We start from the raw sequence: 27,964 nt of genomic DNA, 5'->3' as shown, positions 1-27,964 counted from the left end.
CTCGTTGTAAAGGGTTCTGCGTGCTGCGGCTGCCATGACACAGTCCGTTGTTGTCCAAGGTGAGTTCAAACTGGAGTGTGGTGAACTGAGTAGTTAACTTTAGCATCCAGAGACGAGCTAACAGCTAACGTCAGCTGTCATTTGGTTTAGCTGCGGCGGCTTTAACAAAGGCTTGACACATGGAAATATTTCCCTAACCTGAACTTTTCATTCGTGTTCTTCAGTTGGTCAGTGTGGTAACCAGGTTGGCTGCAGGTTTTGGGATCTTGCCTTGCGCGAACATGCGCATGTCAATAAAGTAAGTGCCAACACACACGCACACAAAATTACAGCACATGAACTATAGAAGTGAAACACAATCCCAGTAGACAGTAACGTTACACTGTGGTCTTCTTTATATTTGCCTGCGTTGTATTTGATAGACTGAACTTGTACAAGAACCCAAACAATAGGCTTTTTTTTACCGCACCGGTATAATTAATAACAGTAATGATGGCTAAGTTACTTTTTTTTACTGGGACTGGTATTCTTGAATGTAATGGAGCAATTATTAATTAACGTCATTATTTACATCTGTGCTTTTCTAGTTATTACCAAGAAAAATGATGTACACAGTGTATTAGTAGTAGGACATACAGTGTATGTGATCCACATCCTCACCAGTCCCTCCCCTCTGCTCAGCTGTTCCATAGACTGTATAAAAAATGGATGTAGCATCTACGTTAAGGTCTGTTCTCTCAACTTGATCCAATCATCCTCACCTACGGCAGTCACCATCTTGTCAGACTTTGACTTCGCCTCCTTTCCTCTTAACAAAAAAGGGCATGTTTGTGATGTTGGGCGGATGTATACCTCAGAGGAGAAGTGAGAGCCAGCGGCTAGCTGTCACTCAAGTTGCCGCACCCCTTATTATTTATAAATTGTAACCTACAATGTCTACCTATGACACATATCACAATGTAGCAGATTCCGTAAACTCTTGGATCTTGAGTGCCTAAAAGTTTTCACTTACAAAACGGTGTTGCAGCACGAGTCTGACGACAACCATGTGAGAATGGTAAAGGAGTCAGACCATAGTCCATAAGGCTATGAATGGGGAAGGTCAACTCAGTGCCACTGACCTTAGAGAGCTGTGCACTGGTGAGGGCTACAGGGAGCGACACAGGATTGTGCAGCGAGGATTGAGACCTCCACCTTGTCCTGCACGTTCTCAGTCCTGAGATAAACCACAGATCCATATGCCTGTTGAACATATGAATCGCTCTTATACTGCTTGGCTGGGTGGAGCAGTGCCTGGGCAGAGTTATGTTAGGCAGGTTTTCCAGTTCCGCCTCCCACAAGCACCATGACTGCAGCAGTCATGTGGTTACTGTGGGCCACCCCACTCTCTTTTCTTGACCCTTGTCTCTGCACAAGGACCTTTTGCTCTGGTTATGTAAGGCATTCTGTAATCGAGATAATTATATTTGTTGGCAAGGAGGACACTGTCTATGATGTAGCTATTTAGCAATCAACTGTGCAGTGTTTGTAGGATAGTGTGTTGGGCAGTGTCTGTGCAGACCAAGGGCCGACTCCTGGCTTACCGTACCATATCTCACAGATGTCTGACCTAACTGCAGCGGGGAGGTGGTTAATGATGGATGGATCATTACTTGCTCACCGTCTTAAATTCCCCTTCAGCCAGGAGAGGGTGTAGTTTGTCTGCCAGCACCCTGGCAGCTTTTCTTCATGTCAGGTAGGGATGTACGATATAAACGGTATAGAGAGTACACTGGTAAGAATTTGCGCTACAGTAAGGATTTTGACTCTACTGTGTAACTGGCAGAGCAGCTCTGATGTAACCACACAATGCGTGGGGATTCAGCCCCCAAGGGAATATTTACTGGGCTTTTCTAGTAGAAGCCTATGTGAAAAAGTATTTTGTGGCCGATGTTGACTGCTGTCCTCTCTCACATCCCAGCGCGTCAAATAGATAGGACAAATACCACCGCGCTGGGAGACTTGCTCCATGCGCTTCCTGTACGCTGTTCTTTGTGTGCTTCTGCAGCGCTCCTCTCCATAACAACACGCTTTGTGCCTGATGTTGTTCTTGTAATCGTTTCAGTCTGGTTACATCTTCTGTTAAATCACCACCACAACGTCTCTTTCTACTTTGAAAAAACTAAAGGTTGACACAGAAAACCGTCAATTCAACAGCAAATGGACAAAGAAGTATTAGTTTATAACTCTCTGTGAAGCCTGTGTGTTTACTCTGCAACAAGTGTATATCAGTCTGAAGCAAAAATCTTAATTTGTAAAGTAACTATTAACTTAAGTTATCAGATAAATGTAGTGGAGTAAAAAGTAGAATATTTCCCACTGAATTTTATTGGAGTAAAGGCATAAAATAGCATGAAAAGAAAAAACAAGAGCCTCAAACTTTTACTTTAAGATAAATATTGCGTGATATAATACCTATACCATCTGTGCTTCAGATTATACCGTGATATAAATTTAAGACCCTAATAACAGGCTCTGTAGACGGTTGTCCACATAAAATGACTTCTCTATGGCACTGTCCTCCCCTGGCTATGATCCAGCATGTTTTTCCAAAGGGGAGCACTTGCCTCATACACACTTTTGCTTCAGGTCAAGTTTGCAGCAGCGAGTAGGGCTGGGACAATATGCTTTTCTCCTGATTAGATACTATCACGATACTTGGGTGCCAATTTGATATGTATTGTGATTTTTAAGTACCGGTATTGTGATTCGATTTTACAATTTTAATTCGAAACACTAGAAAACTTTAACCATACACTGTAAGAGACAGAGCTGCATTCTCTTGATTGATCTGCTTCTACCTGGTGGACACATCTGGGACCTGCCTCATCTGGTGGTGCAGATCCTCCTGTGTCTCCTCCAGCATCTGTTCCCACTCTTCTTTCAGCATGTACTGGTCTGGTGCACGGCCTTGGCTGATCAGTGTCGGTGCTAGAGGGCAGAACTTCACAGAAGTTAGGATGAAGAAACAGGATAAACAAAAGGAGAATAAATGTTAATAAAGTTTAAACAAGTGAACTCAAAGGCTGGAATAGAAACAGGCAGCATGCAACTTTTCGCGCATGCGCACCAGGTATATCCAAGCGTCTGCATGCAGATCCCACGTGAAGCTGTTGTTTTCATTTTTTTTTAAAAAAAGGAGAGAGTGCATTCATCCCTGTACAGGATGAAGAGGTTCTGTACAAGAATGTAAAAATAGTTTGTCTCAATTTCTTATTTTTGTATTTTATTTTTATGATGGATAGGAGTGATTGCCATAACTATGAACATTTTTTAAAACTTTTTAAAAACTGTTAGAACAAACTTGACTCATCCTTTAAGGGAAGCCCATTGTTGTTGTGCCCTACCTCGTCTTATAAAAACGGCCCACCTTTATAAGGGCATCCCTAATATGCTGTGTTTTTGTCCTATTCAGAAAGGATTGTATGATGAGGCCCTCAGCAGCTTTTTCCGAAATGTGGACTCCAGGTAAACACACCTGCTTCCACTCCGTAATTGATACATTTGTGCTTACAGTAGTCCAAATGTAGTCCTGTTATATTTGGTGTGCTTTTCCAGGAATAATGATGGGGGAGCCTATGTTGTTGGTGGGAGGATCCAACATCTGAAGGCAAGGGTAAGCACATTACTTATTACTAAAAAACTTTTTTTTCCCCTCTGGTTTTCACAGGGATAAAATCTGATTTTAGCTCAGGGTTGGATTCTGTTTTTCATTCTCTTCTATAGGGCCAAAGACATGTGCTCAGCATATAATAGCAATGAAATATGTGCTGGCCTCATGCTCACATATTTGAATCCACAGGCGGTGCTCGTGGACATGGAGGAGGGTGTGGTCAATGAGATCCTGCAGGGCCCATTGAGAGAAGTGTTTGACAGCACTCAGCTCCTCACAGACGTGTCAGGTTCAGGCAACAACTGGTGAGAGACCGACTAGCCACAGGACGTCTGCTCACAAACTTGCATGTCTGGTAGCAACCTGTTGCAAACCATCATCTTTAACATACCTGTATACTTGGTTTACAATCCTTTACACAACGTGCTGTGAGGTCACACAAAGTTGTAGCAGTGTGGTGTTCAGGAATAGAGGCATTTTCCTCAGAGTTGTAATTAATAATTATTTCCTAGGCTGGAAGAATTCAAACTTGATATCTTATACAGTCACCACGTTTCAAATTACTAACAATATAACAGAGCAAAGAAACAAAAGGTTTTGTTATGTTAAAGTTGTACTCCATAAGAATTAGATACACTGTGGCAGTAAGATGTAACAGCAGGTGAGCCTGTTCTTTCAGAGCCTCCATCTTGTCACGTTCACGGTCACTATGTGTGTGTTGACAATTTTATTTTTATTTATTTTTTTGTTCATTTGTAAACTTAATTGAAACACATTCACCTCTCTACTTAATCCGTACCCTATATGTTCCCCTCTTAAATCCATACTCACACTCATACTCATACATCCCAGCTTGGGATCAATAAAGTATTTCTATTCTATTCTATACATGTTCTTATTATACTTCTACGCTTACTACAAGCCTCACTCAGAAGTTGGAATTTCCGATTACAAGTGAACGCAGCATAACCTTTAGTGAGGATCTGGGCCGACAGACCAACCTCTGTCAGCAGAATCACTAACATGGAGACTTATTTACATCTAGAGGGAATGTCTCCACAGACACACAGATTAGAATACAAAAAAAGGCAACAAGTGCGTTCATTAGTGGGTCATATGATATGATGATGATATAAGTTGCACTCCATCAGATTTCAAAGTGAAATTCCAGTGTAAAATCATCCCAGGGTCTTTTTCGGCAAAGATACTCATCAAATAAGCCATCGGGACAATTTTTTAATGTAACATCTAATAATGGAGAAATCCCAGAGAGTCGCTAACAGTCGTTAACAGCCGAATGCGGCTAACACTGATTAGCTCAGGGCAGCACGGTGAAGGCATTAAAACGGCTTTTTAGCCACTAATACTTTTCAAAATAACACCAAACCTCTGCAGTAGTATGATAAGAATCCTTACACTGCTGGCCCCTGTACCAGCTCCTCTCATAGTTAACATAGTTAACATAACATTAACTGGTGATTCAGTTAATGTTATGTTAACTATGAGAGGAGCTGGTACAGGGGCCAGTAGTTAACTCTTTCAAAACACTCTTTTAATAAACTCTGGGTTTTCTGTGTAGGGACTCTTCTCATGCCGCTGCAGAGGTTTGGTGTTATTTTGAGCAGTATTAGTGGTTTAAAAAGCCGTTTTAATGCCTTCACCGTACTGCCCCGAGCACTGTTGGCGACTCACTGGGATATTTCAGTTAATAGTTGTTACACGAAAGAAATTGTCTTGATGGCTTATTTTGAGTGTATTTGCCAAAAAAAGACCCAGAAGCCGTAATTGCACTTTAAGTGAAGCATTCATTATGAAGCATCATTGTTCTAACTTAAATCTTTGGAAGGTGTTGCACATACTGTATCACACAAACTCAACGAAAGTGGAAAATGTGTTTTTAGTGTCCACAACATGTTCCAAACTCATTTACGCAGCTTGTCACTCACATGCTGCACCCAAGACTTATCAACCACTATTTTTTTAGTGTCTGACCCAAATTAGAGAATGAATCTATCATTCTGGAACCAAAGTTCATTTTTACATACATGTCTCCATGTGAGTGTATCAGTAACCTGCAGCCATTTGTTGGTTCAAAAACAAGACATTGTTTTATAACTTTGACGTACATAAATATGCGTCTCCTTCTTCCAGGGCAGTTGGACACATGACATATGGCTCAGCCTACAGGGAGCAGATAGTGGATAAGCTGAGAAAGGCAGCAGAACACTGTGACTGTTTGCAGTGCTTCTTTCTCATTCACTCTATGGGAGGAGGTAAGACACAGGGACAGCCTGACCTAATCCATGCATGGAGGCACTGGTGCCTCCATAAATTACTGATAGATAGACAGATAGATAGATAGATAGATAGATAGATAGATTTATTCATTCCCAAAGGGAAATTATTTTGTTGCAGTAATCTGGTACAATTGAATATGATACAATACAGTAAAATAAAAATAAGATAAAATAGAAAATAAAAACATCTGCGTATAAGAAATAAGTAGAAACACAGAACGGAACATGGGCACTTAGACATAAGCACGAGATAAAGCAAGATAAAGGAATAGTAAGGTGCAGTGGCAGGATGATGGTAAAATAAAAAATGTACATGCAATATATGATATAATCTATGATATGTAGAATGGGTATAATATACATACTGATACTAAAAAATACTATACTATGAATATGTAGACAGGTATTGTGCAAGAGTTCACAGACTGCTTTAGTCCAGGTGGGTCTGACGGATGTATATGAATTGAAAAGTCTTGGGTAGGTAGGAGCGGTTTCCTGTAACGTCCCTTAGAGCTGCGGGGTTGGATCAGTCTGCTGCTGAAGCTGCTCATCAGCTGGTCCAGTGTCTTGTGGAGGGGGTGAGAGGGATTGTCCATGATTGCTAGCAGTTTTTCCAGCATCCTGTCCTCCACCACCTCCTCCAGGACAGGACTCCATTGCACAGATTGGAGTGTGTGGATATTTTTCCCATCATTCTGCATTAAATCTCAGCTCCAGCAACTCAATGTATTAGTGATACGAGACTCTGCTTCCTGCTTTTATTTTGTGTGTATGTGACACTTTTTTTTTCATAACACTAATATATCTCAGTTTTACAAATACTTGGATATATGTATAGAATGAATGACGTTTTTCTGGAGGAAACTGAGATGGAAAAGTCTGGTTTCTACAATATTTTCCACTAATTATGTAAACCAGGTTCCCGGTTTACATGTCACTGAAGAAATCTGGTTAAAGCAGAAAGTAAATGCATTGATTCTGAATTTGAGGTACCGGCTCTGGCCTGGGGACCAGAGTACTGAGTCTGCTGGAGGAGGAGTTCCCGGAAGTGTGTCGAATTGTTACCTCCATCTATCCGTCTGCAGAGGATGATGTTATCACCTCTCCCTACAACAGCGTCCTGGCCATGAGGGAGCTCACAGAGCATGCAGACTGTGTTCTGCCTGTTGAAAACCAAGTTTGTGGATTTGTAAACATTTCATTCTCTCTCTGCAAAACTATCTGCTTTATGTACAAATTGAATTAATCAATATTAATGAGTATTTGTTCTTCCTCACTTCTTATCTAGTCGTTGGTCGACATTGTGGACAAGATTAAACACATGTCTGGTGGTGGAAAGCCTGGGGCAATGATCAGGAGAGACAGCACCATGATCTCTGGGCGGGGAGGACTCAGTGGGCCAGAGAAACCCTTTGATGCCATGAATAATATTGTGGCTAACCTGTTGCTCAATATTACCAGGTATAGTATTTCTGTTTACTCAAATACAGAAGACCCCTCTCTGCATAGGGACAGAGGAGGTCTCACAATTTTACCGCTAGACACGCTCTCGTGGTTTTGGTACTGTTGTTTTTTTGTGTGACCTTAAATCTAAATCTTTTTATTCTGAAACCTTTTTTAGTATACATTCATTTTAGAAGCCTGTGAATGTTCTCATTTGTCCAGGTCGTCGTTATCCTCAAAGCAATTTCAGTCAAAAGCAACTGGACTTGTTTATTTGTCTAGGAAGACGTTTCACCTCTCATCCAAGAAGCTTCATCAGTTCATGTACGCATTTTAGAAACATACTAAACTGGCTTTTGTTGGCGATAGGGTCACCAAAATCTAATAATATTTATTATATAAGTTGATATACCAATGAGTGCTCCCAGTCTCCCGATTTCATCTATAGAATTCAAATTCATACTCTGTTCACCTAATTTATCAACAAGAGCATATTAAGTCTCTGTGGTGTTTTGTGATAACTTCCAAGCAGCTGTCCTGAATGGACGCATCTGTATTTATTTTTTTTCCTTTTTATTTAATTTCTTTCCTTTAATCTACTGATGTGTCACCTTCAGTTTCCTTTGTTTCAGCTCAGCTCGTTTTGAGGGATCTCTCAACATGGATCTGAACGAGATTGCCATGAACCTGGTTCCCTTCCCTGGTTTACACTACCTGGTCCCCAGCCTCACCCCTCTGTACACACTGGCAGATGTCAATATCCCCACCAGAAGGTCTGCTGGCTCTGGCTGTCATTGCAGCAATTTATAGCTCACAGTTGTTTTGAATCCCAGGTATTGAGCTCACATCATCCCATCTACATGTGCCTCAAGTTCACTGTAGTGATGAGTGATGAGAAAACCTCCTCCAGTGATCACTTTACTGATTGGAAGTGTGTAGAATTTCATTTGAGACATAAAGATGAAACCGTAGTCGTGTGGACAAGGATAGGACAGATAGTGCTGCCGGTAAACTAGGATCACAATCAGTACTTTAAGTGGACCGGTACCTACCGATACGTAGTACCCCCACTTTTTGATTTTATCCACTGGTGTACCGAGACTTTTCTCGCCGTCCCCAGATTCTCACAGTGTGCCGGTACATGTCACAAGCTCCCGGAGCCCTTTCCTTTCCAAGTCTGTCTCTGCAATTCATGGCAGTTAAACTTCATTACCCAGGGTGCACTACGTGACCTTTGCCTTGGCTCTCGTCGGTAGGCTATTACGGGACGCCCACTAGTTTGTTGAGTGGAACGTCACATTAACACTAACTCATGAGCCACGTCAATGTTAAACAGGAAAAAAGCAGAGATTAAAAGCACGACAGTAAAGTTGGCCTGGCTGCTAAAAGAAACAAAGAGAACGCAAATAGGGACAGAATAAAGTAACTATGTACATTTAAGTACTGCAGGTACTTGTACTTTACTTGAAAAATTCTTTATATTTCTACTCCACTACATGTCAGAGGAAATATTGTACTTTTTACTCCACTACATTTATTTCACTTTAGTTGTTTTATAGATTCTGATTTTCAATACAAAATATTTCAATTTTAATTAAAAAATTATAATATATATCATATTTTGATTTTAGATGAACTACATAGCAGTATATGAAGTAATTCAAGTGCCCCGCCTTTTATCAGCTGCAACAAGATATTTACAATTATCTATCATTTATAATCTAATGATATCATATTCTAAAATGGGCCATTCTGTATAATTAGTACTTTTTGTACTTGAGGTAACATTTTGAATGCAGGACTTTTACTACAGTGTGGTATTACAGCTTTACTTAAGTAAAAGCTCTGAATCCACCACTGGATATTTGAATAAATGAATGTTGTGAAAATCAATATTATCTTTTAGTATCTCTTATTCACTGTAGAAACACTGTAATACTTGAAGATTTGCCCATATCAGCTGCCTGATACACATGCCAACATGTGAATAGGGGGAGTACTGGCACACAAATGTCAAAACTGATGTTCAGTGCACTGAACTATGTTCCACTGTTCATACATCAGGTAAATCTCTTAATACTTGGGGAAACAAAAAACTCAACTAACTTCATTCCTTTCCACAATTGAACTTTGTAAAATGATAACATTTTTGACAAAATAGTATATGATCTATGATGTTTTCAAATGTAGTTATTTGAAAACATAAACACGTTAATATGTCCGATTTGACCCTTTGGACTAGCAAAACCCCTTTTCCAAACAAGTTGTGAAAGCTGTGTAAAATGTAACAAACGACAGCTGAAACTCTACCTTATTGTTGTTTTCTTTAAAAAAAAATGAACTTTTTGTTCAGATCAGCACTACCATCAATTAAACAAGGGGTACGCTTTTCAAACACCACAAAGCGGTCTTTCATTTGATCAAGTAGGGTGGTGGCGTCTTCAAGTTTAGAACTGGAGGCTTATGAGAGGAAAAACACGCTCCCGCCTACTCCCAAACAACTGCTATGAAAGTGGCCTTGTGTGACTCATATAGACCTCATCTGCTCCTGGGGAGCTGCTGGGCAAACTCCCAGAGGTGAATATATATAACTGAATTAATGCAGAGCAGGGTTCTGCTTAAAAATATATTGCCTGTTTAGCAGAACCTACCTAGATAAATAAAGCTATAAAAATGATACTTTCTCTTTGCCCCCTTGGCCCCCACTATGATGAACTATACCTAAAATCCCTATTTATTTACTATAGCCAGTAAATAGAGCCATTGGACCTATTTAGATAATCCATGGCGCTTCGTCTAAAGTGGATGGTGCAAGTGCGTTTAGGGTGTCCAACTACAATTTTGCCAGTTAGACGGTGCCTATTCTGTGCCAAAAGTAAGGGTCAAGGGGCAAAGTGGTTGTATTAAGAGTCATCCACTATTTATCAGAATGTTAAACTTTATAACTGATCCACGATTAACTACAGATATTACTGCAGTTCATGAGTCACTAATCTTACTATGCACCCTGTAAATGGCAGAAAAATACTGCCCCTTTTACTTTAGACCAGGTTTTTTGTTGGCCAATGGGGCAATAGCTTTTTGTTGCATCAAGATATCAATGCTCCAGCAATGAACCTGGCTGCACCTCCTTTTAAGACCAACACACCACAAGTGCACAGACCGATACAAAGCGTGGGTACTGGGTGCAAAAATGACTGTGTCAGTTGGAAACACCACTCTGCACCGCTTTTCACTGGTTGCGAGATAGATCCCCTTATGTGCTGAACAAGGAAGTTGTATTTGTCAGGATGTAAATGTGATGGCTGGCAGTTTTGTGAAAGTAAGATGTCATTTTAATTTCTCATTTCTTATACTTTTCTGTCTCTTCTAACTGCCCTCTAGACTGGATCAGATGTTCAGTGATGCCTTCAGTAAAGACCACCAGCTTATCCGAGCCGACCCAAAGCACAGCCTCTACCTGGCCTGTGCCCTCATGGTCAGGGGCAACGTGCAGGTGTCTGACCTCCGCAGGAACATCACCAGGTCAGAGCCCCATCCTCCCACTCTGTCTCCCTATGCACCAAAACAGCCGAGGAGTCAGTACAGCCACCCTGATAGGCCCAAAGATGACCTTCATACTTACTCTCCCAAATAGTACCCCCATTCAGCACTGACAGAAATGATTCATGACTGGTCCATTCAGTATCCGCCTCTCCTCAGCTTTCCCCACAGACCTTGTTTTCATGTGGCATGTTGTCAAGAGAAACTGAAACAGAAGCTGCTGTGAGAGCACATATTTGTGCGTGACCATGGTGTAAAAGAGGAGGAAAGGGCGGGAGGGGGAGGAAAAGCACTGAAATATTGCCCACCAAAAGAGGTCGCATACATTTTGGCTGTTTGTTATGTCGTTCTTGTTTTTCATTAAAAACAAAAAACCTAACTTGTGCTTTTTCCTGTCAATTTTTGAAGGGCTGTCAAAAGTAAACAATTTTGTTGACGAATAAACCATTTGCCATTTATCAAGCAAAAATGCCAAACATGAGAACAACACCTTTAAAAAGCTCACCTTGGAATCTGGGAAACTGTGATGGACATTTCCACTATTTTCTGACATTTTGTTAACCTAATTAGTCATAGGTTAAAACATTCATAACTTCAGTCTTTCAAGATCCTTCATTGGGTCTTTACCTTTTGTAGTGTCGTTAACATTTGTTTCTTCTAATGTCCTGTCGCAAGAAAGCAAGTAATTCAAGCAGTGCTGTTTCAAAGCTCCAGTAGGTAAAAAAAAAAGCTCCACAATTTGAAGCAGAATGAGTGCGAAAGGACCACTTGTGATTGACCAAAGTCTCTTGTCACGGGCTAGAATTACTAAAGCTTGAAAACAGAGCCAAGAGGAGGTACAGAGGTTTAGTTTTCACTTAGAACACATGAATTAGAATATGATTAAAGATTATTATGGATGTTTTGCCCAACATCGCCAAAAATAAAGTGCATACCCCAGGTTAAAGTGTCCCAAAGACAAAGAATGACATGTAAAATGTCCTATGCTGCTCCATGAACCCTGTTATCTTTTCAGTGTCCTGCAGCACTTTCTTGCATTTCATGTCATTTTCTCCCTGCTCTAGACTGAAGCCCTCGCTGCCCTTTGTCTCGTGGAACCAGGAAGGCTGGAAGACGGGCCTGTGTTCAGTGCCTCCTGTGGGTCACTCCCACTCCCTATTAGCCCTTGCCAACAACACCTGTGTGAAGCCCACATTCATGGAGCTGAGAGAACGGTTTACCAAGCTCTACAGGAAAAAGGTGCAAGTTATTGTATGTTTAGAAGATTCAGCAAAGAAATGTACCATTATCAAGTAAAACCATCAAATATTTACTATATATTACTAGTTTGTCTCCACTACTTTCCATAGAAGGTCTTTGATGTTTTGACAGTTGGTTAGACAGTATAAGCAGACTGAAGACATACTGTAGCAATCTGTACTGGTAACTTGTACTGAACTGTCTTGAGTATGTTACAGACCAAATCAAAAATAAGAAGTATCTAAGTCAGATTGGAATAACTTAAAAGCACATTGTCCTCTCTTTTCTGAAGGCTCACTTACACCACTACCTGCATGTAGAAGGCATGGAGCAGAGCTTCTTCTCAGAGGCCATCAGCTCTCTCAGCTCACTGATTGAAGAGTACCATCATCTAGATGCCACCAAGGGGAGACGCATTCCTGATGCACCCAGACTCAAAATCGCCAGATGAAGGGCCGCTCTGTTCCAAATCTTTGTCTGTTTCTTTTCTCTCTCCTTGTATAGCAATGATATTTTTCACAATAAGGACATCACACAACCAAATCTTTTGTATATACCTTTATAAGTTAAATATCAAGAAATGTCTAATGTATGACCCAATTAAATGTTCTTCATCTGCAAAAATAAGCAGGAACAATAAAATGTAAAAAGAATCTGTAGTGTGACCTGATTTGCCATTACTTGGCTCCCTGACCGAAGCCTGTCCTGAAGATAAGGTTCATAAAAACCTTGATTATAACAACAACATTTTTTTTTTTTTAATGATCCCAGCCATTCTTCCTTATGAAATGAGGTTTTGTAGTTTCAGTTTGACTTTTTGTCTTTTTTGAGATTTCTTGAGGCACAGCACTGCTGAGGAGGACTCAGTGAACAAGGAATGCATATGTTTCAGTCCCAGTCTGCCACAGTATTGCTGTATATCCTGCGGCTGTGTCTCTGGACTTCTCGGGTGGATCCATTAGAGTAACCGCAGATCAGAGAACATGTCACCTGGATCATTGCACTTCCTCTGGCACACGCAGGATTGTATCCACTGCATCTTCCACTGTGTGTTGGAGCCTCCCTTGCACGTGAAGTTGACCTTGATCATGCGTGACTTGTTGGGGACACAGCAGCGCTTGTCTGTACAGACACCACAGTATGTTGGTTTAAACTTCTTGGTACTGGTACAGCCTGAGAGCGTCATTTTCTCTGCTTTCTGTGCTTGGAATTTAGGCCGGCATGTCTTTCCCTTTGGCATCTATGAGGGGAAAACAATGATTATTTTATTAGTATATTTCTTTTCTTTAATATAGAACTATGTCAACACATCAATAGAATTTGACTAATGTCACCTTAACACTCTTCATTACGCTCTTCTGACACGGTCGCAGCAGACACAGACGTCGGTCCTTCCTCATCTCACACTTGCTGTTGTCGTTGTTTACACGCACAGAGATGCCCAGGCCGCAGGTTTTGGAGCAGGGGCTCCAGGGAGTGGTCTGGATCAGACAGTTCTTCTTCCAGGCTAAAGGAGGATCCCTGTAAGCTTTCAGTATTACAGTTAAAGGGCACTGTGTCAAAACCACCCTACACAAAGAACTGGTCTGTGTGCCAACGTACTGCCAAGCAGAGCACAGACTCCAAATACCTGGGGCTGCATGCATAAAACCCTGTGTAGATTCATGACTAAAACTGTGTGTATGCACAAAGGAAGACAAAAAGCATAAGCATTCTCAGATTCACTCAATCATTGTGGAAATGGGCACACACGCACTCCCACAGCTTACCAAAAATGGATTTGAACACGCCCTTAAACTCTTTTTGTCATGTTCAAGTTCTATCCTGCTCAGCACCGACTGTCGCATTGGCGATATTTTCCAGCGGTGCCAGAGCAGCTGTCATCACGCAAGACTGGCTATTTACAGCATCCACACCACTAATTCATCATGTTCCTGCAAACCATCGTTGCAGTAAAATTTCTATCATAATCAGCGCTACAGTGAAATTCCAGCGTTTGTCTTTTTGGGCCAGTTGGTAAGTCTCTCTTTTAGTAAACTCTGGGTTCACTAACTACGTTGTTGGTGCTTCAGTTAATGTGTGAGGACTCTTCTAATGCTGCTGCAGAGGTTTGGTGTTATCTTGAGCAGTATTAGTGGTTAAAAAATAAGTTTTTAATGCCTTCACCGTGCTGCCCCGAGCTAATCACTGTTAGCTGCATTCGGCTGTTAGTGACTCTCTGGGATTTCTCGGTTAATAGTTGTTACATTAAAAAAAATTGTCTCGATGGCTTATTTGATGAGTGTATTAGCCGAGGAAGACCCTGAGATGACGTGCCAGAATATATACATACATACATATATGTGTATATATATATATACACTCAACAAAAATATAGAGCAACACTTTTGTTTTTGCTCCCATTTTTCATGAGATGGACTTAAAGATCTAAAATTCATACCAGATACACAATATTACCATTTCTCTCAAACATTGTTCACAAATCTGTCTAAATGTGTGATAGTGAGCACTTCTGCTTTGCTGAGATAATCCATCCCACCTCACAGGTGTGCCACATCCAGATGCTGATCTGACATCATGATTAGTGCACAGGTGTGCCTTAGACTGTCCACAATAAAAGGCCACCCTGAAATGTACAGTACATTTTTTTTGCTTTATTGGGGGTCTGGGGACTCAGAACCAGTCAGTATCTGGTGTGACCACCATTTGCCTCATGCAGTGCAACACATCTCCTTCGCATAGAGTTTATCAGATTGTCAATTGTAGCCTGTGGAATATTGGTCCACTCCTCTTCAATGGCTTTGCGAAGTGGCTGGATATTAGTGGGAACTGGTACACGCTGTCGTATACGCCGATCAAGAGCATCCCAAACATGCTCAATGGGTGACATGTCCGGTGAGTTTGCTGGCCATGCAAGAACTGGGACATTTTCAGCTTCCAAGAATTGTGTACAGATCCTTGCAACATGGGGCCGTGCATTATCTTGCTGAAACATGAGGTGATGTTCATGGATGTATGTCACAACAATGGGCCTCAGGATCTCATCACGGTATCTCTGTGCATTCAGAATGCCATCAATAAAATGCACCTGTGTTCTTCGTCCATAACAGATGCCTGCCCATACCATAACCCCACCACCACCATGGGCCACCTGATCCACAACATTGACATCAGCAAAGCGCTCACCCACACGATGCCACACCCGCTGTCTGCCATCTGCCCTGAACAATGTAAACCGAGATTCATCCGTGAAGAGAACACCTCTCCAACGTGCCAGACACAATCGAATGTGAGCATTTGCCCACTCAAGTCTGTTACGGCGACGAGCTGGAGTCAGGTCAAGACCCCGATGAGGACGACGAGCATGCAGTTGAGCTTCCCTGAGACAGTTTCTGACTGTTTGTGCAGAAATTGTTTGGTTATGCAAACCAATTGTTTCAGCAGCTGTCTCAGTGGCTGGTCTCAGATGATCTTGGAGGTGAACCTGCTGGATGTGGAGGTCCTGGGCTGGTGTGGTTACACGTGGTCTGCGGTTGTGAGGCCGGTTGGATGTACTGCCATATTTTCTGAAACGCCTTTGGAGACGGCTTATGGTGGAGAAATGAACATTCAATGCACGAGCAACAGATCTGGTTGACATTCCTGCTGTCAGCACGCCAATTGCACGCTCCCTCAATGCTTGTGGCATCTGTGGCATTTTGCTGTGAGACAAAACTGCACATCTCAGGGTGGCCTTTTATTGTGGACAGTCTAAGGCACACCTGTGCACTAATCGTGATGTCAGATCAGCATCTGGATGTGGCACACCTGTGAGGTGGGATGGATTATCTCAGCAAAGCAGAAGTGCTCACTATCACACATTTAGACAGATTTGTGAACAATGTTTGAGAGAAATGGTAATATTGTGTATCTGGAATGAATTTTAGATCTTTAAGTCCATCTCATGAAAAATGGGAGCAAAAACAAAAGTGTTGCGTTTATATTTTTGTTGAGTGTATATGTGTGTGTGTGTGTGTGTGTGTGTGTGTGTGTGTACAATCAGTGAAATTGGTTTTCGTTTCCTCAAAACATCACCTGCAGAGATAAAACTGTTGGGAAAGACATACAAGTGTTTTTTTGTTTTTGTATACGTGTGGCCCCTGGTCTTACCCACCACAAGAGATTTCATTTTCTTCTACCCCAAGTCTAAATTGTTCCTTTGAGCTCTACTTACATGAGTTAAGTAGAATGAGTCGAGTTCAGCTGCACTGAAATTATCTTTTGGACATTCCAAAAGGATTCAGTTACCTTGTGTGGATGTCAGCTCTTGAATTTTAAAGCCAAACAATGTGCTCTGTTTTTCCACAGTGACAAATGAATGTTTCCCTGACAGACCATGATATAGATATGTTTCTGTCAAGAGAACAAACTACCCTGGAACACCAAAGTGCATCTAAGGCTCCATGGTGCGTTTAATAAAAGGTACAGTAGGATGTCCCTCCTCCTGTTTATAAATGGAACCATCCATCTTTTTGTTTTCCTCTCTCCTCCCTCTGCTCACACTGCCAGTAAACTCTTCTTCTCAACCAGTTAAGCAATTAGCATTCCAGGCCAGATAGGCTGACCCTTCTCCACAGGTTTACTCTATAAACACACACCTGACATGTAGGTAGTATCCTGCTGGTGCTTCTTTGGGCTCTGGCCACTGCGAAGGCCAGCTGGCATGTTGCCCATCAGCGGGGCAGGGCCTAAGAGACCAGCAGGCTTCTGGATGAAAGAAGGAGTACAGCCGATGGCTCCAGCAATGCATGTGCACTTATAGAGGGGGCTGGGCTGGAAACCTTCTCCGTTGTCATAGTGGGCCCCATTGAGGTCACAGCCTACTGCCATCATGTCTGAAAGAATGAGGGAAACCTCTCACTGATGCAGCCAACACCTCTCTTGATGTTAACGTGAATCTTAAAAGCTACGCCAGATTTGTACTCAATACAATCAATAATTGTGGTAGTAAGCATAAAGGAGCTTGTAAATATTATCAAAATATCATGTTATTGAGATTTTCTCATACATGACAGTATATTAAATATTCAGAATTTGGACAAAAGTAGTAATTTGTAGTTCCATAATAATGTTGTGTTAATTGTTGGTCCAAACAGTTGAATGTATTAAAAACATAAAAGTTCATAAAAGTTAATTATGAGCATGGAAATGAAATGCACAAGATTTAGATCAAATCTGTCAATCTCTTTATATTCTATTAACTGCAATAAATACAGATGGATAAAATAGAAGTAAATAAACCTTTGGCAGTGTCATTTGTATTATTAAATATTATGTAATACATAATATAATACATGCATATAATAATATAATTATAATACATATGACAGAAAACAGACTGGTGCGTATGTAAAGTGTGAGTGAAACGTTAGCTGTGTAGGTGGCTTTATTGATTAGAATAAAACTATCTGTTCCACCAAATGCTTCTTTAATGGTGGATTTAATAACACATTTACTGTAGACCGTGGATGTATGAAGGAGAGGAGTTGCATATCCCACTCATTGTCTAACCTGACTTATCCTTTCTCTGCATAGCCATCTGGGAACTCAGGTTTGGAGATATTTTGGGAAGGGGCGAAAATAGTGAGCTGCTTGATCTATAGCTGCTCAGCACAATGGAGCTCAGAGATCAGGACTGTCTCACGAGGCTAGTGATTGTGCATATTGTAGGTGGACTCCGGGAATATCCCGCCTCAAGCGCTAAGATTGAACAGGCAGCCTTTCAGTCAAACTTGCACACCACAGTGTTGTTTGTCAAAACCCTTACCCCCCCTCCCCCCCTTTGACCTGTCATTAGGGTTCCCATGCGTGCCAGAGAACCTGAACCCTCAGAAATGGATTAAGATGACCAAATATCCTGGAAATAATCTATATTGTCCTCTGAAATTGTAATTGTATTGAATCCCCTTACTCAGATCACCTATGTAAATGTATGTATGTTTCTGTTTGAAACTGGACTTGTTGGTAGAATAAGCTGCAAGTAATGACTCTTCAAAGCGAGTTTACCAGCAGCAAAGTGGAACGCTCTGTTTTCATTGGGCTCAGTCAACCTGCGGAGCAGAATGGACTTTCAGCTATGTGTTTAGTGTCAAGTCTATATTTTCTGGAGCCATGAGTGGGTTAAATGTGTCAATACACCCTACCGTTATATTATAGGACTGTGAGCAAGTGCTGTCCAAGCCACCACAGTGACTTCCTGGTTGATCCAATAAGGAAGTGCCAAAAACTGCAGTTCACTAGGCGCAGGTTTCATAATAGAGCAGTTTCTCATTGACCCCCATGCTAAACAGGCCGTTTTCACAGCATCATTAAACTTGTTTAAGACGTGGGACAAAAAAACATTGTAGTCTGTATGTTTAGGTCATATTTCCATGACAACACTGAGGGGGGTGAATTTTTTTGTACCAGGCTAGTTTTTATTTTATTGGAGGTTAAAGTTCATGAATAATTAGGGGCGTGGCCTCTTGAGTGACAGCTAGCCTCTGGCCTTCACTTCTCCTCAGAGGTATACGTCAGCCAGATGGACGTATCTCCCTCCCCTTAACATCACATACATGCCCTTTTTCTGGTAAGAGGAAATGAGGCGGCGTCAAAGTCTGACAAGATGGAGACTCCGGTAGGCGAGGACGATTGGATAAAGTAGAGGGGACGAACCTCAAGAGGTATGCTACGTGCATTTTTTATACAGTCCATGATGCTGTCCTGTATTTTCTTGAAAAAACTGCTAGAAATGTCCTGGAAATAGACTTCTTAAAGGTGCTGTACTCAATTTACAGAAGAAAAAGCTGGACTAGGATTGCCTCCACATTGCTCTCACAGATCCTTCCCCAATGTGTGAAATACCAATGTTTTTAAATGGCGGCACGCACTAACATGCCTGTGCAGCCGGACCGTCTATCAAATCAAACAACAGATTCCAAACATGCAGCGGGAGAGTGACTTCATCCTCTGCTCAGGACAACATTACTCCACTAAATCTTTTGATAGAAAGTATGAGTTTGCTGCTATGTTAATGTTCTGAATGTTGAGTCCAGCCCCTTGAAATAAGAGAGGGAACTCTGACCACGATTAATTCAGGAAAAGATGAGAGCCACTCACATGCACACACTCCGACCTCATATCTGGGTTTGTCAGCTGAGAAGTCACAGTACATGCTCTTGTGTGGGTCACAGATGTCTCTCTCGTTGCACAGCTCTCCGATCTGCCTGGCGCAGCTCTTGCAGCAGCCACACCCATCCAGGACGGAGCTCACTCCTGGGGCACAGTAGGGTCTTTGCCGACACTTGCAGGGCCACTGGCAGAACTGCCGCCTCTCAGCCGCAGCGCGTCCATCTCGAGTAGCCAGCTGCCCATTGTTCTGAGCCCTGCTGAAGCACTAGGTGAGGAGGGGGACAGAGATCCATTTCAATGTCCTTGTGTTTAGAAACACCACTCTTCTGGTGATGGAAATAGGAAGTAAAGCATCCTTCCTTTTAGTACTGTAAATGAAGATGTTTGATAGCTGTGGAAATCTATAAAACATGCCAAAAGGGACATTCTGTTCCAGCTAGGCGAACTCAGAAGTAATAAAAAAAGAAAAGTTTAGAGTGATGCAGAAGTTCTGTTTATTTGTGACTCAGCAGCTGATGCTACTGTTTCTGCTCACCGTACACCGAATATGTTTGGTATAACACACACACACACACACACACACACACACACACACACACACACACACACACACACACACACACACACACACACACACACACATTTGTGTCACTTCTGTACTTTTTTCTATGAAATAGTTGCTCAGCTCCAACTCACACCAATGGCACCTTTTTGAATTTAGACTTGCAGAGCTGGTGGTCAGTTTGTAACAGGAAATGTTGGATGGACAACACCAACATCTTTGCCTACATCTGTGTACTTGTTGCATTTTAATGAGAACAGCATTCATCAGTCAGTCTGTCTTCAACTCTGACTCAACACTTTGGTCAAGACCAACATATTTTGTTGTGTAACCATTAAACAGGGTATGGGTATTTAGTCCTCACGTTTGGATTTGATTCAGAGGGCTATGATGGGTTTGTAAAACCGTTATCGATGCATCAAATATTTTTTATTTTTTATCCATAATTTTTTCTCACTGTGTGACTACTTGCTACTTTAAAAACAGCCCATTTCTGATCCATAATTAAAATAAAAGATTAAAGTAAAAAGATTTACTTCCCTATCTTTTAGTTTAGTTGGAAATGAGTTGCATTAGTCTGTAAATGCATAAAAAAATATATATTTTTAGAAATGTAAACATACCAGTGACTCATTGGCCAAAAGAAAAGAGTTTGGAAAATTGTTTCCAGACTATTATCTCACTTTCTAAAATCAAATATATGAATATCTACAAATCAAAAGATGTTAACTAACACAACACAGCCGACCTGTAGATGATCTGAAACTAATGAAGCTGGCTGTAGAATGGTGTAAGGTTACCATGGTTACCTTTGGCTGTGTGACTGATTCTCATTTATTGAATTTTTTTCTATACGTGTCGTCTACATTTGATTTATGATTTATTTTTATTGATCATTATTTTCTTTATTTACAGTCTGTTTACTCCATCTCTACTGTTCCTGTCTGTAGAGTTACAGGTTCAAAGTTATTTATTTAATTCTCCATCTCTACTGTTCCTGTCTGTAGAGTTACAGGTTCACTTATTCATTTAATCATCCATCTCTACTGTTCCTGTCTGTAGAATTACAGGTTCACTTATTCATTTAATTCTCCATCTCTACTGTTCCTGTCTGTAGAGTTACAGGTTCACTTATTCATTTAATTCTCCTTCTCTACTGCTCCTGTCTGTAGAGTTACAGGTTCACTTATTCATTTAATTCTCCATCTCTACTGTTCCTGTCTGTAGAGTTACAGGTTCACAGTTATTAATTTAATTATCCATCTCTACTGTTCCTGTCTGTAGAGTTACAGGTTCACAGTTATTAATTTAATTATCCATCTCTACTGTTCCTGTCTGTAGAGTTACAGGTTCACTTATTCATTTAATTCTCCATCTCTACTCTTCCTGTCTGTAGAGTTACAGGTTCACAGTTATTCATTTAATTCTCCATCTCTACTGTTCCTGTCTGTAGAGTTACAGGTTCACTTATTCATTTAATTATCCATCTCTACTGTTCCTGTCTGTAGAGTTACAGGTTCACAGTTATTAATTTAATTATCCATCTCTACTGTTCCTGTCTGTAGAGTTACAGGTTCACTTATTCATTTAATTATCCATCTCTACTGTTCCTGTCTGTAGAGTTACAGGTTCACAGTTATTAATTTAATTATCCATCTCTACTGTTCCTGTCTGTAGAGTTTACGTATTAAAGTTTTACGGTATTAAACACCCCATGACCTTACCTTCAGTGCTGCCCTTGGGGAAAAACCTTTTAGCCCTACTATTACTGCTCCTAGAACAGTAGCTCAGTATGTTCATTCCAGCCCCAGTGGGGATTCTTATGTAGCCTTCTGACTTGTTTCTTTTTCTCTCTGACTACTTCCTGTTAAGAATCCCATCCCTCTTTCTGATGGACAGATTCTTGATCCACCTCCACGTTCAGCTACATTGGAAAAAGTATTTGATTGAGTTTGTTTAAATTGCAGAGACATTTATGGGGCACCGCAGAATAATAAAATGCCCTCTCAAAAGTAGTTTTGAACTTAAAGCGCTATTTGCCAGTGAAGGTTGATATTTTGCGTCGTACATTTGGTTTATCTTGAGAGTGAGAAAGAGAGATTAAAAACCAACAGAGGTCATTCTAGTCCGAAAGGTTTCTATCAAGATGTAAAAAACATAACCAAGTCAAAGAACAAGAAATTTAGGAAAACTAAATGCAAAGTCAGATTCCATTGTCTATCATTTCTCTGAATAAATTAATGCATAGTGGTTGTGCCCAAGAACACTTCAACTCTAAAACTCTGCAGCCAACCTTGACCCAGACCATGGTAAAAACCAAATGAAGGTGGACATTTTCCCATCTATGACAGGTAAATGTATTTGCATTTATGGGATTATTGTGAGTCATTGTGGGATTTCTCTGCTGTCACTTTACAAGAATCAAACCAAAAAATGACAAAAAGCAAACCCACATATTCTTCCCAATCTGCTAAATTCTTAACGTCTTTCTTGCACACAGAGTTTGGAGTCATTTAAATGTTAGTCTACGTTGAGGTGAAAACTGCAGATAGCTCTGAGTGGCCCCAGTGTTGCCCATCCTTCTGTTTAATCCTGTTAAACTAGTATGTTTTTTGCCTGCTATTTGCTATGATGCAATCTCTGCAGGTCCCCTTTGCCCTTCAATTCCCATGACTGCTCGTTGCTTCGAAGGGTCACGAAGGGCTATGCCAAGAATCTGAAGCCTGTCCGCCAGGTTTACTGAATGAGCTCATTTCATGGTGTGAAATGGGTCCACAGGAGCTTTAAATACAAAGACCTCAGACTTCGCTTCCCCTTTGCAAGATTCTACTCCTGAAAAGACGATGAACCTCAAGCTCAATCTAATTATTATCTAATTACTCATTAATATTTGATCAAATGTATTCAAATTAATACATATAAAGACTTGAATAATGAAAAGGTTAATTCTTCTCTGCTTCTGAGAAAGGGGCACAAACTGTCATTAGTGTAAGAATAGAAAAAGATAATGCTCTTCTTACCTGCTGAGCAAGGAGGAGCAGGAGGGAATGGCAGAGAAGCGATAGCATCTCTTAAGTGAGAAGGTTTGTGTGAGCTCCAGGAGGGCGCAGGGGGATGAGGGAGCTGGAAGGTGGGATTTAGGGAGGAAGACTGGCAGAGGGAGAGAGGAATAGGGATTGGGAGAGCTGACCTGTCGGAGAAGGGGACAAAGCTCCCTTCTGTCTCCTCTCCAAACACACCTTTCCCCGCCTTACTGATCCAGAGGGGAAATATTTGTCTTCATAACTGCTGGGCCACTCCAGGACCTTCAAGCCCTGCCCGCGTGTTTATTCTTAGTCTGCGGACCCCGCTCACATTTATCTAGGTGCACTAACAGTTAAATGTGTAAACCATGTGTGACAGGCTGCTACATAGCACTCTGTAACAAATACTGTCCGCTTCATTCTTAGGGGACGAAAACGGAATTCACGTCTAGTCAATAAATGCACTTACTGTATGTTGTTTGTTTAATGTGCTGCCTGAGCTGTATGGTCCCACTTAATGCGGACTGACATGTATCTGAGTTCACATTCCATTATTATTTACTCTGAGTAAAGAGGCCCTCTCACAGCCAGCCCTCACCTCCATCCACGTAAATCCAACGCCCCTTCGGGAATTCACATGGACAGACCAGAAATAAAACCTGCTTGTCTGTAATGTTCTAATTACTGCTATACCTGCCATCACAACTGCCAACAATAGGTACTTTACATGGAAACTGATATTTGAGATTTTTTATAACTATTTTATTTTAATGCAGATGGCAACGTCAGTCCACCACTTTGGTCTACACTGAAATATGATAATAGGCTGAACTAAGATTAATGCTAGCATGATAACAGGCTGAACTAAAATCAATGCTAGCATGATAACAGGCTGAACTAAGACTAATGCTAGCATGATAACAGGCTGAATTAACATCAATGCAAGCATGATAAAAGGCTAAACTAAGATTAATGCTAGTGTGATAAAGGAGTAAACTAAGGTTAATGCTAGCATGATAACAGCCTGAACTAAAATCAATGCTAGCATGATAAAGGGGTAAACTAAGATTAATGCCAGCATGATAACTAGCTGAACTAAAAATCAATGCTAGCATGATAACTGGCTAAACTAAGATTAACGCTAGCACAATAACAGGCTGAACTTAGATTATTAGTGATTATACCTGCTAAACGTAAGCATGCTAGTATTGGTATTATGCAGTGGTGGACCCTCAAGGCCAGCAAGGCCTTCTCTGCTGGCCTAAACATAATCAGGAATATATTTTTTTAATATATATTCTTTCCCCAAATATGTATTAAATTGTTCCCCATAGTCTATACTCTTCATTTCATAGCTTTCCTAAATTAGTTGCTCTGCTTCCAGCCCCGGGTCGAGATCTGGGGGGGGGGGGGCGTTTATGTTTGAGTTTTTATCCAATCATTATTCAGCTATCATGTGTTGCCAGGGTAACGGACCTGTGGCATTAACCAATCAGCGTCAAGTTGGGTTCCCCGGCGCCTGCTAGCAGGCCTACAGCGTCATCGCTTGCACGTCTTTTGACCTGAGCACAAATGTCAATGTGATGAATGGGAAATAAGGACATTTCTAATTTGTGTAACCTGACAAGTTGTTTTAGTTTATTCAACCCACAATGGCTGAAGGAGGCGAAGATAACAATTTGATCGCAGATTTAATTACAACGCCATTCTCTAGAAAAACTTTTCAAGATAAGCTAGACACTGTAAAGAGAGGCCGTCCAACCCCGACGCTAGCAAGCCTGATTCAGCATTGTTCAAACACACTTGATCTGAGTGAGTACAAAGCACTTTATGTTTTATTAGATTTGTATGTCTTTTCCACATTTTATTTAGTAATGTTAAATAAATATTTAAAACCTAAGTTGGCAAATATTCTGTAAATTGTTTATTTTTCAGTGAGCTGTGTGTGTGTGCGTCAAACATGTTTCTATGACACTGCTGGTTTGTGTGTGATGATGCGCTGTTTGATTAACACACTTGTTAAAGCTCATCGCTGTAGTGTTTGTGGACTTAATACAACTTTGTATTATACCTTAAAAGCCTTTTATTTATTTCTGAAATGATGCCTTTGTGTGATATATAATGGCGCGTGAGCCCGTGGTGGAATACATGGAGCAAACGAACGTGACAGTATAGCTTATAGTTGAGTTATTTTTGTATTTTAGTTGGGGACTTTTGCAGCTTTCTTTATTTTGCTGAGTTAATATTATTGTTAAAAAATATATTAACAAATGTTTCTGTGATGCTGCTTCGGCTGCGACTTGATTGATTGGTTGATTGAATTGATTTGACAGTGCGCTCTGCGCTGTTTTGTGAACAAACTTGTTAAAGCTCATACTGTTGGATTGAGTGAATAAAACTCAGTAGAGTAATATAACTCTTTTGTACTTGACTATATGTTAAGGTGATGCAAAGCCCAGTTGTACTGTGTTTTGGTCTAAATGCATAATGTGTAGAGCCATGGCATCATAATTATGGTTTTAAGAGGTGGATTAAGTCTGGTAGGGCATCGCTGCAGGCGCAGGTCTGAAATGCATGGCCCGCCACTGGTATTTTATTGAGGGAAAAATATGTGCATGTTACAATACTAGCATTAGCATCAGTATTAGCTTTATTGGCCAAGTATGTGTATACACACACACACACACACACACACACACACACGCACACACACACACACACACACACACATGCTAGCATGATAACAGGCTGAACTATAATCAATGCTAGCATGATAACAGGTTGAACTAAGATTAATGCTAGTATGATGAAGGGGTAAACTAAGATTAATGCTAGCATGAAAACTGGCTAAACTAAGATTAATGCTAGCATGATAACTGGCATGATAACAGGCTGAACTAAAATCAATGCTAGCATGATAACAGGCTGAACTAAGATTAATGCTAGTATGATGAAGGGGTAAACTAAGATTAATGCTAGCATGAAAACTGACTAAACTAAGATTAATGCTAGCATGATAACTGACATGATAACAGGCTGAACTAAGATTAATGCTAGAATGATAACAGGCTGAACTAAGATTAATGCCAGCATGATAACTGGCTAAATTAAGATTATTGCTAGTATGAGAAGGGGTAAACTACGATTAACGCTAGCATAATGACAGTCATTTGATTTGACACTATAAATAAAATTGAATTGAATTGAATTGAATGATAACAGGCTGAACCAAAATCAATTCTAGCATGATAACAGGCTAAACTAAGATTAATGCTAGCATGATGACAGTCTAAACTAAGATTGATGCTAGCATGATAACAGGCTGAACTAAAATTAATGCTGGTATGATAAAGGGGTAAACTAAGATTAATGCTAGCATGATAACAGGCTGAACTGAGATTAATGCAAGCATGCTAACATGTAGAACTAAGATTAATGCTAGCATGATAACAGGCTGAACTAAGATTATTGCTAGCATGATGACAGTTTTCATGACCATAGGTGAGGTTAACAACTAAGATTGACTGGTAGATCAAGAGCTTTGCCTTCCGGCTCAGCTCTCTTTTCGTCACACCGGTGCGGTAGAATGACTGCAACACTGCCCGCGCTGCTCCGATTCTCCGAGCAAACTCATGCTCCATCATCCCCTCACTCGTGAACATGATCCCATACTGTTGGATTGAGTGAATAAAACTCAGTAGAGTAATATAACTCTGTTGTACTTGACTATATGTTAAGGTGATGCAAAGCCCAGTTGTACTGTGTTTTGGTCTAAATGCATAATGTGTAGAGCCATGGCATCATAATTATGGTTTTAAGAGGTGGATTAAGTCTGGTAGGGCATCGCTGCAGGCGCAGGTCTGAAATGCATGGCCCGCCACTGGTATTTTATTGAGGGAAAAATATGTGCATGTTACAATACTAGCATTAGCATCAGTATTAGCTTTATTGGCCAAGTATGTGTATACACACACACACACACACACACACACACACACACACACACACACACACACACACACACACACACACACACACACACACATGCTAGCATGATAACAGGCTGAACTATAATCAATGCTAGCATGATAACAGGTTGAACTAAGATTAATGCTAGTATGATGAAGGGGTAAACTAAGATTAATGCTAGCATGAAAACTGGCTAAACTAAGATTAATGCTAGCATGATAACTGGCATGATAACAGGCTGAACTAAAATCAATGCTAGCATGATAACAGGCTGAACTAAGATTAATGCTAGTATGATGAAGGGGTAAACTAAGATTAATGCTAGCATGAAAACTGACTAAACTAAGATTAATGCTAGCATGATAACTGACATGATAACAGGCTGAACTAAGATTAATGCTAGAATGATAACAGGCTGAACTAAGATTAATGCCAGCATGATAACTGGCTAAATTAAGATTATTGCTAGTATGAGAAGGGGTAAACTACGATTAACGCTAGCATAATGACAGTCATTTGATTTGACACTATAAATAAAATTGAATTGAATTGAATTGAATGATAACAGGCTGAACCAAAATCAATTCTAGCATGATAACAGGCTAAACTAAGATTTATGCTAGCATGATGACAGTCTAAACTAAGATTGATGCTAGCATGATAACAGGCTGAACTAAAATTAATGCTGGTATGATAAAGGGGTAAACTAAGATTAATGCTAGCATGATAACAGGCTGAACTGAGATTAATGCAAGCATGCTAACATGTAGAACTAAGATTAATGCTAGCATGATAACAGGCTGAACTAAGATTATTGCTAGCATGATGACAGTTTTCATGACCATAGGTGAGGTTAACAACGAAGATTGACTGGTAGATCAAGAGCTTTGCCTTCCGGCTCAGCTCTCTTTTCGTCACACCGGTGCGGTAGAATGACTGCAACACTGCCCGCGCTGCTCCGATTCTCCGACCAAACTCATGCTCCATCATCCCCTCACTCGTGAACATGATCCCGAGGTACTTGAACTCCTCACTTGAGGTAAGGACTCATTCCCTACCTGGAGTAAGCAATCCAACGGTTTCCTGC

The 27,964-nt window shown here is 40.8% G+C and overlaps 2 protein-coding genes across 2 annotated transcripts; one reads left to right on the top strand and one right to left on the bottom strand.

Moving 5' to 3' along the window:
• Positions 1-34: 34 nt before the first annotated feature.
• On the top strand, positions 35-12,625 carry tube1 (tubulin, epsilon 1; the record flags this gene model as incomplete). Its single annotated transcript, XM_083934148.1, has 12 exons — positions 35-59; positions 225-298; positions 3,455-3,507; positions 3,598-3,655; positions 3,842-3,957; positions 5,804-5,925; positions 6,939-7,126; positions 7,238-7,410; positions 8,025-8,165; positions 10,777-10,917; positions 12,000-12,174; positions 12,467-12,625. The coding sequence occupies 12 exons, from the start codon at positions 35-37 to the stop codon at positions 12,623-12,625; spliced, it is 1,425 nt and encodes a 474-aa protein (XP_083790274.1).
• Positions 12,626-13,114: 489 nt separating this feature from the next.
• On the bottom strand, positions 13,115-22,953 carry ccn6 (cellular communication network factor 6; the record flags this gene model as incomplete). The annotated part of the gene is made up of 5 exons (XM_083934026.1): positions 13,115-13,414; positions 13,509-13,702; positions 16,812-17,048; positions 19,312-19,588; positions 22,906-22,953. The coding sequence occupies 5 exons, from the start codon at positions 22,951-22,953 to the stop codon at positions 13,133-13,135; spliced, it is 1,038 nt and encodes a 345-aa protein (XP_083790152.1). The 3' UTR covers positions 13,115-13,132.
• Positions 22,954-27,964: the final 5,011 nt, after the last annotated feature.

Source organism: Echiichthys vipera (assembly GCF_963691815.1).
Source record: "Echiichthys vipera genome assembly, chromosome: 19".
NCBI lineage: Eukaryota > Metazoa > Chordata > Actinopteri > Perciformes > Trachinidae > Echiichthys > Echiichthys vipera.
Note: the sequence above shows the minus strand (reverse complement) of the source record. Positions and strands in the feature narration are given on the sequence as shown.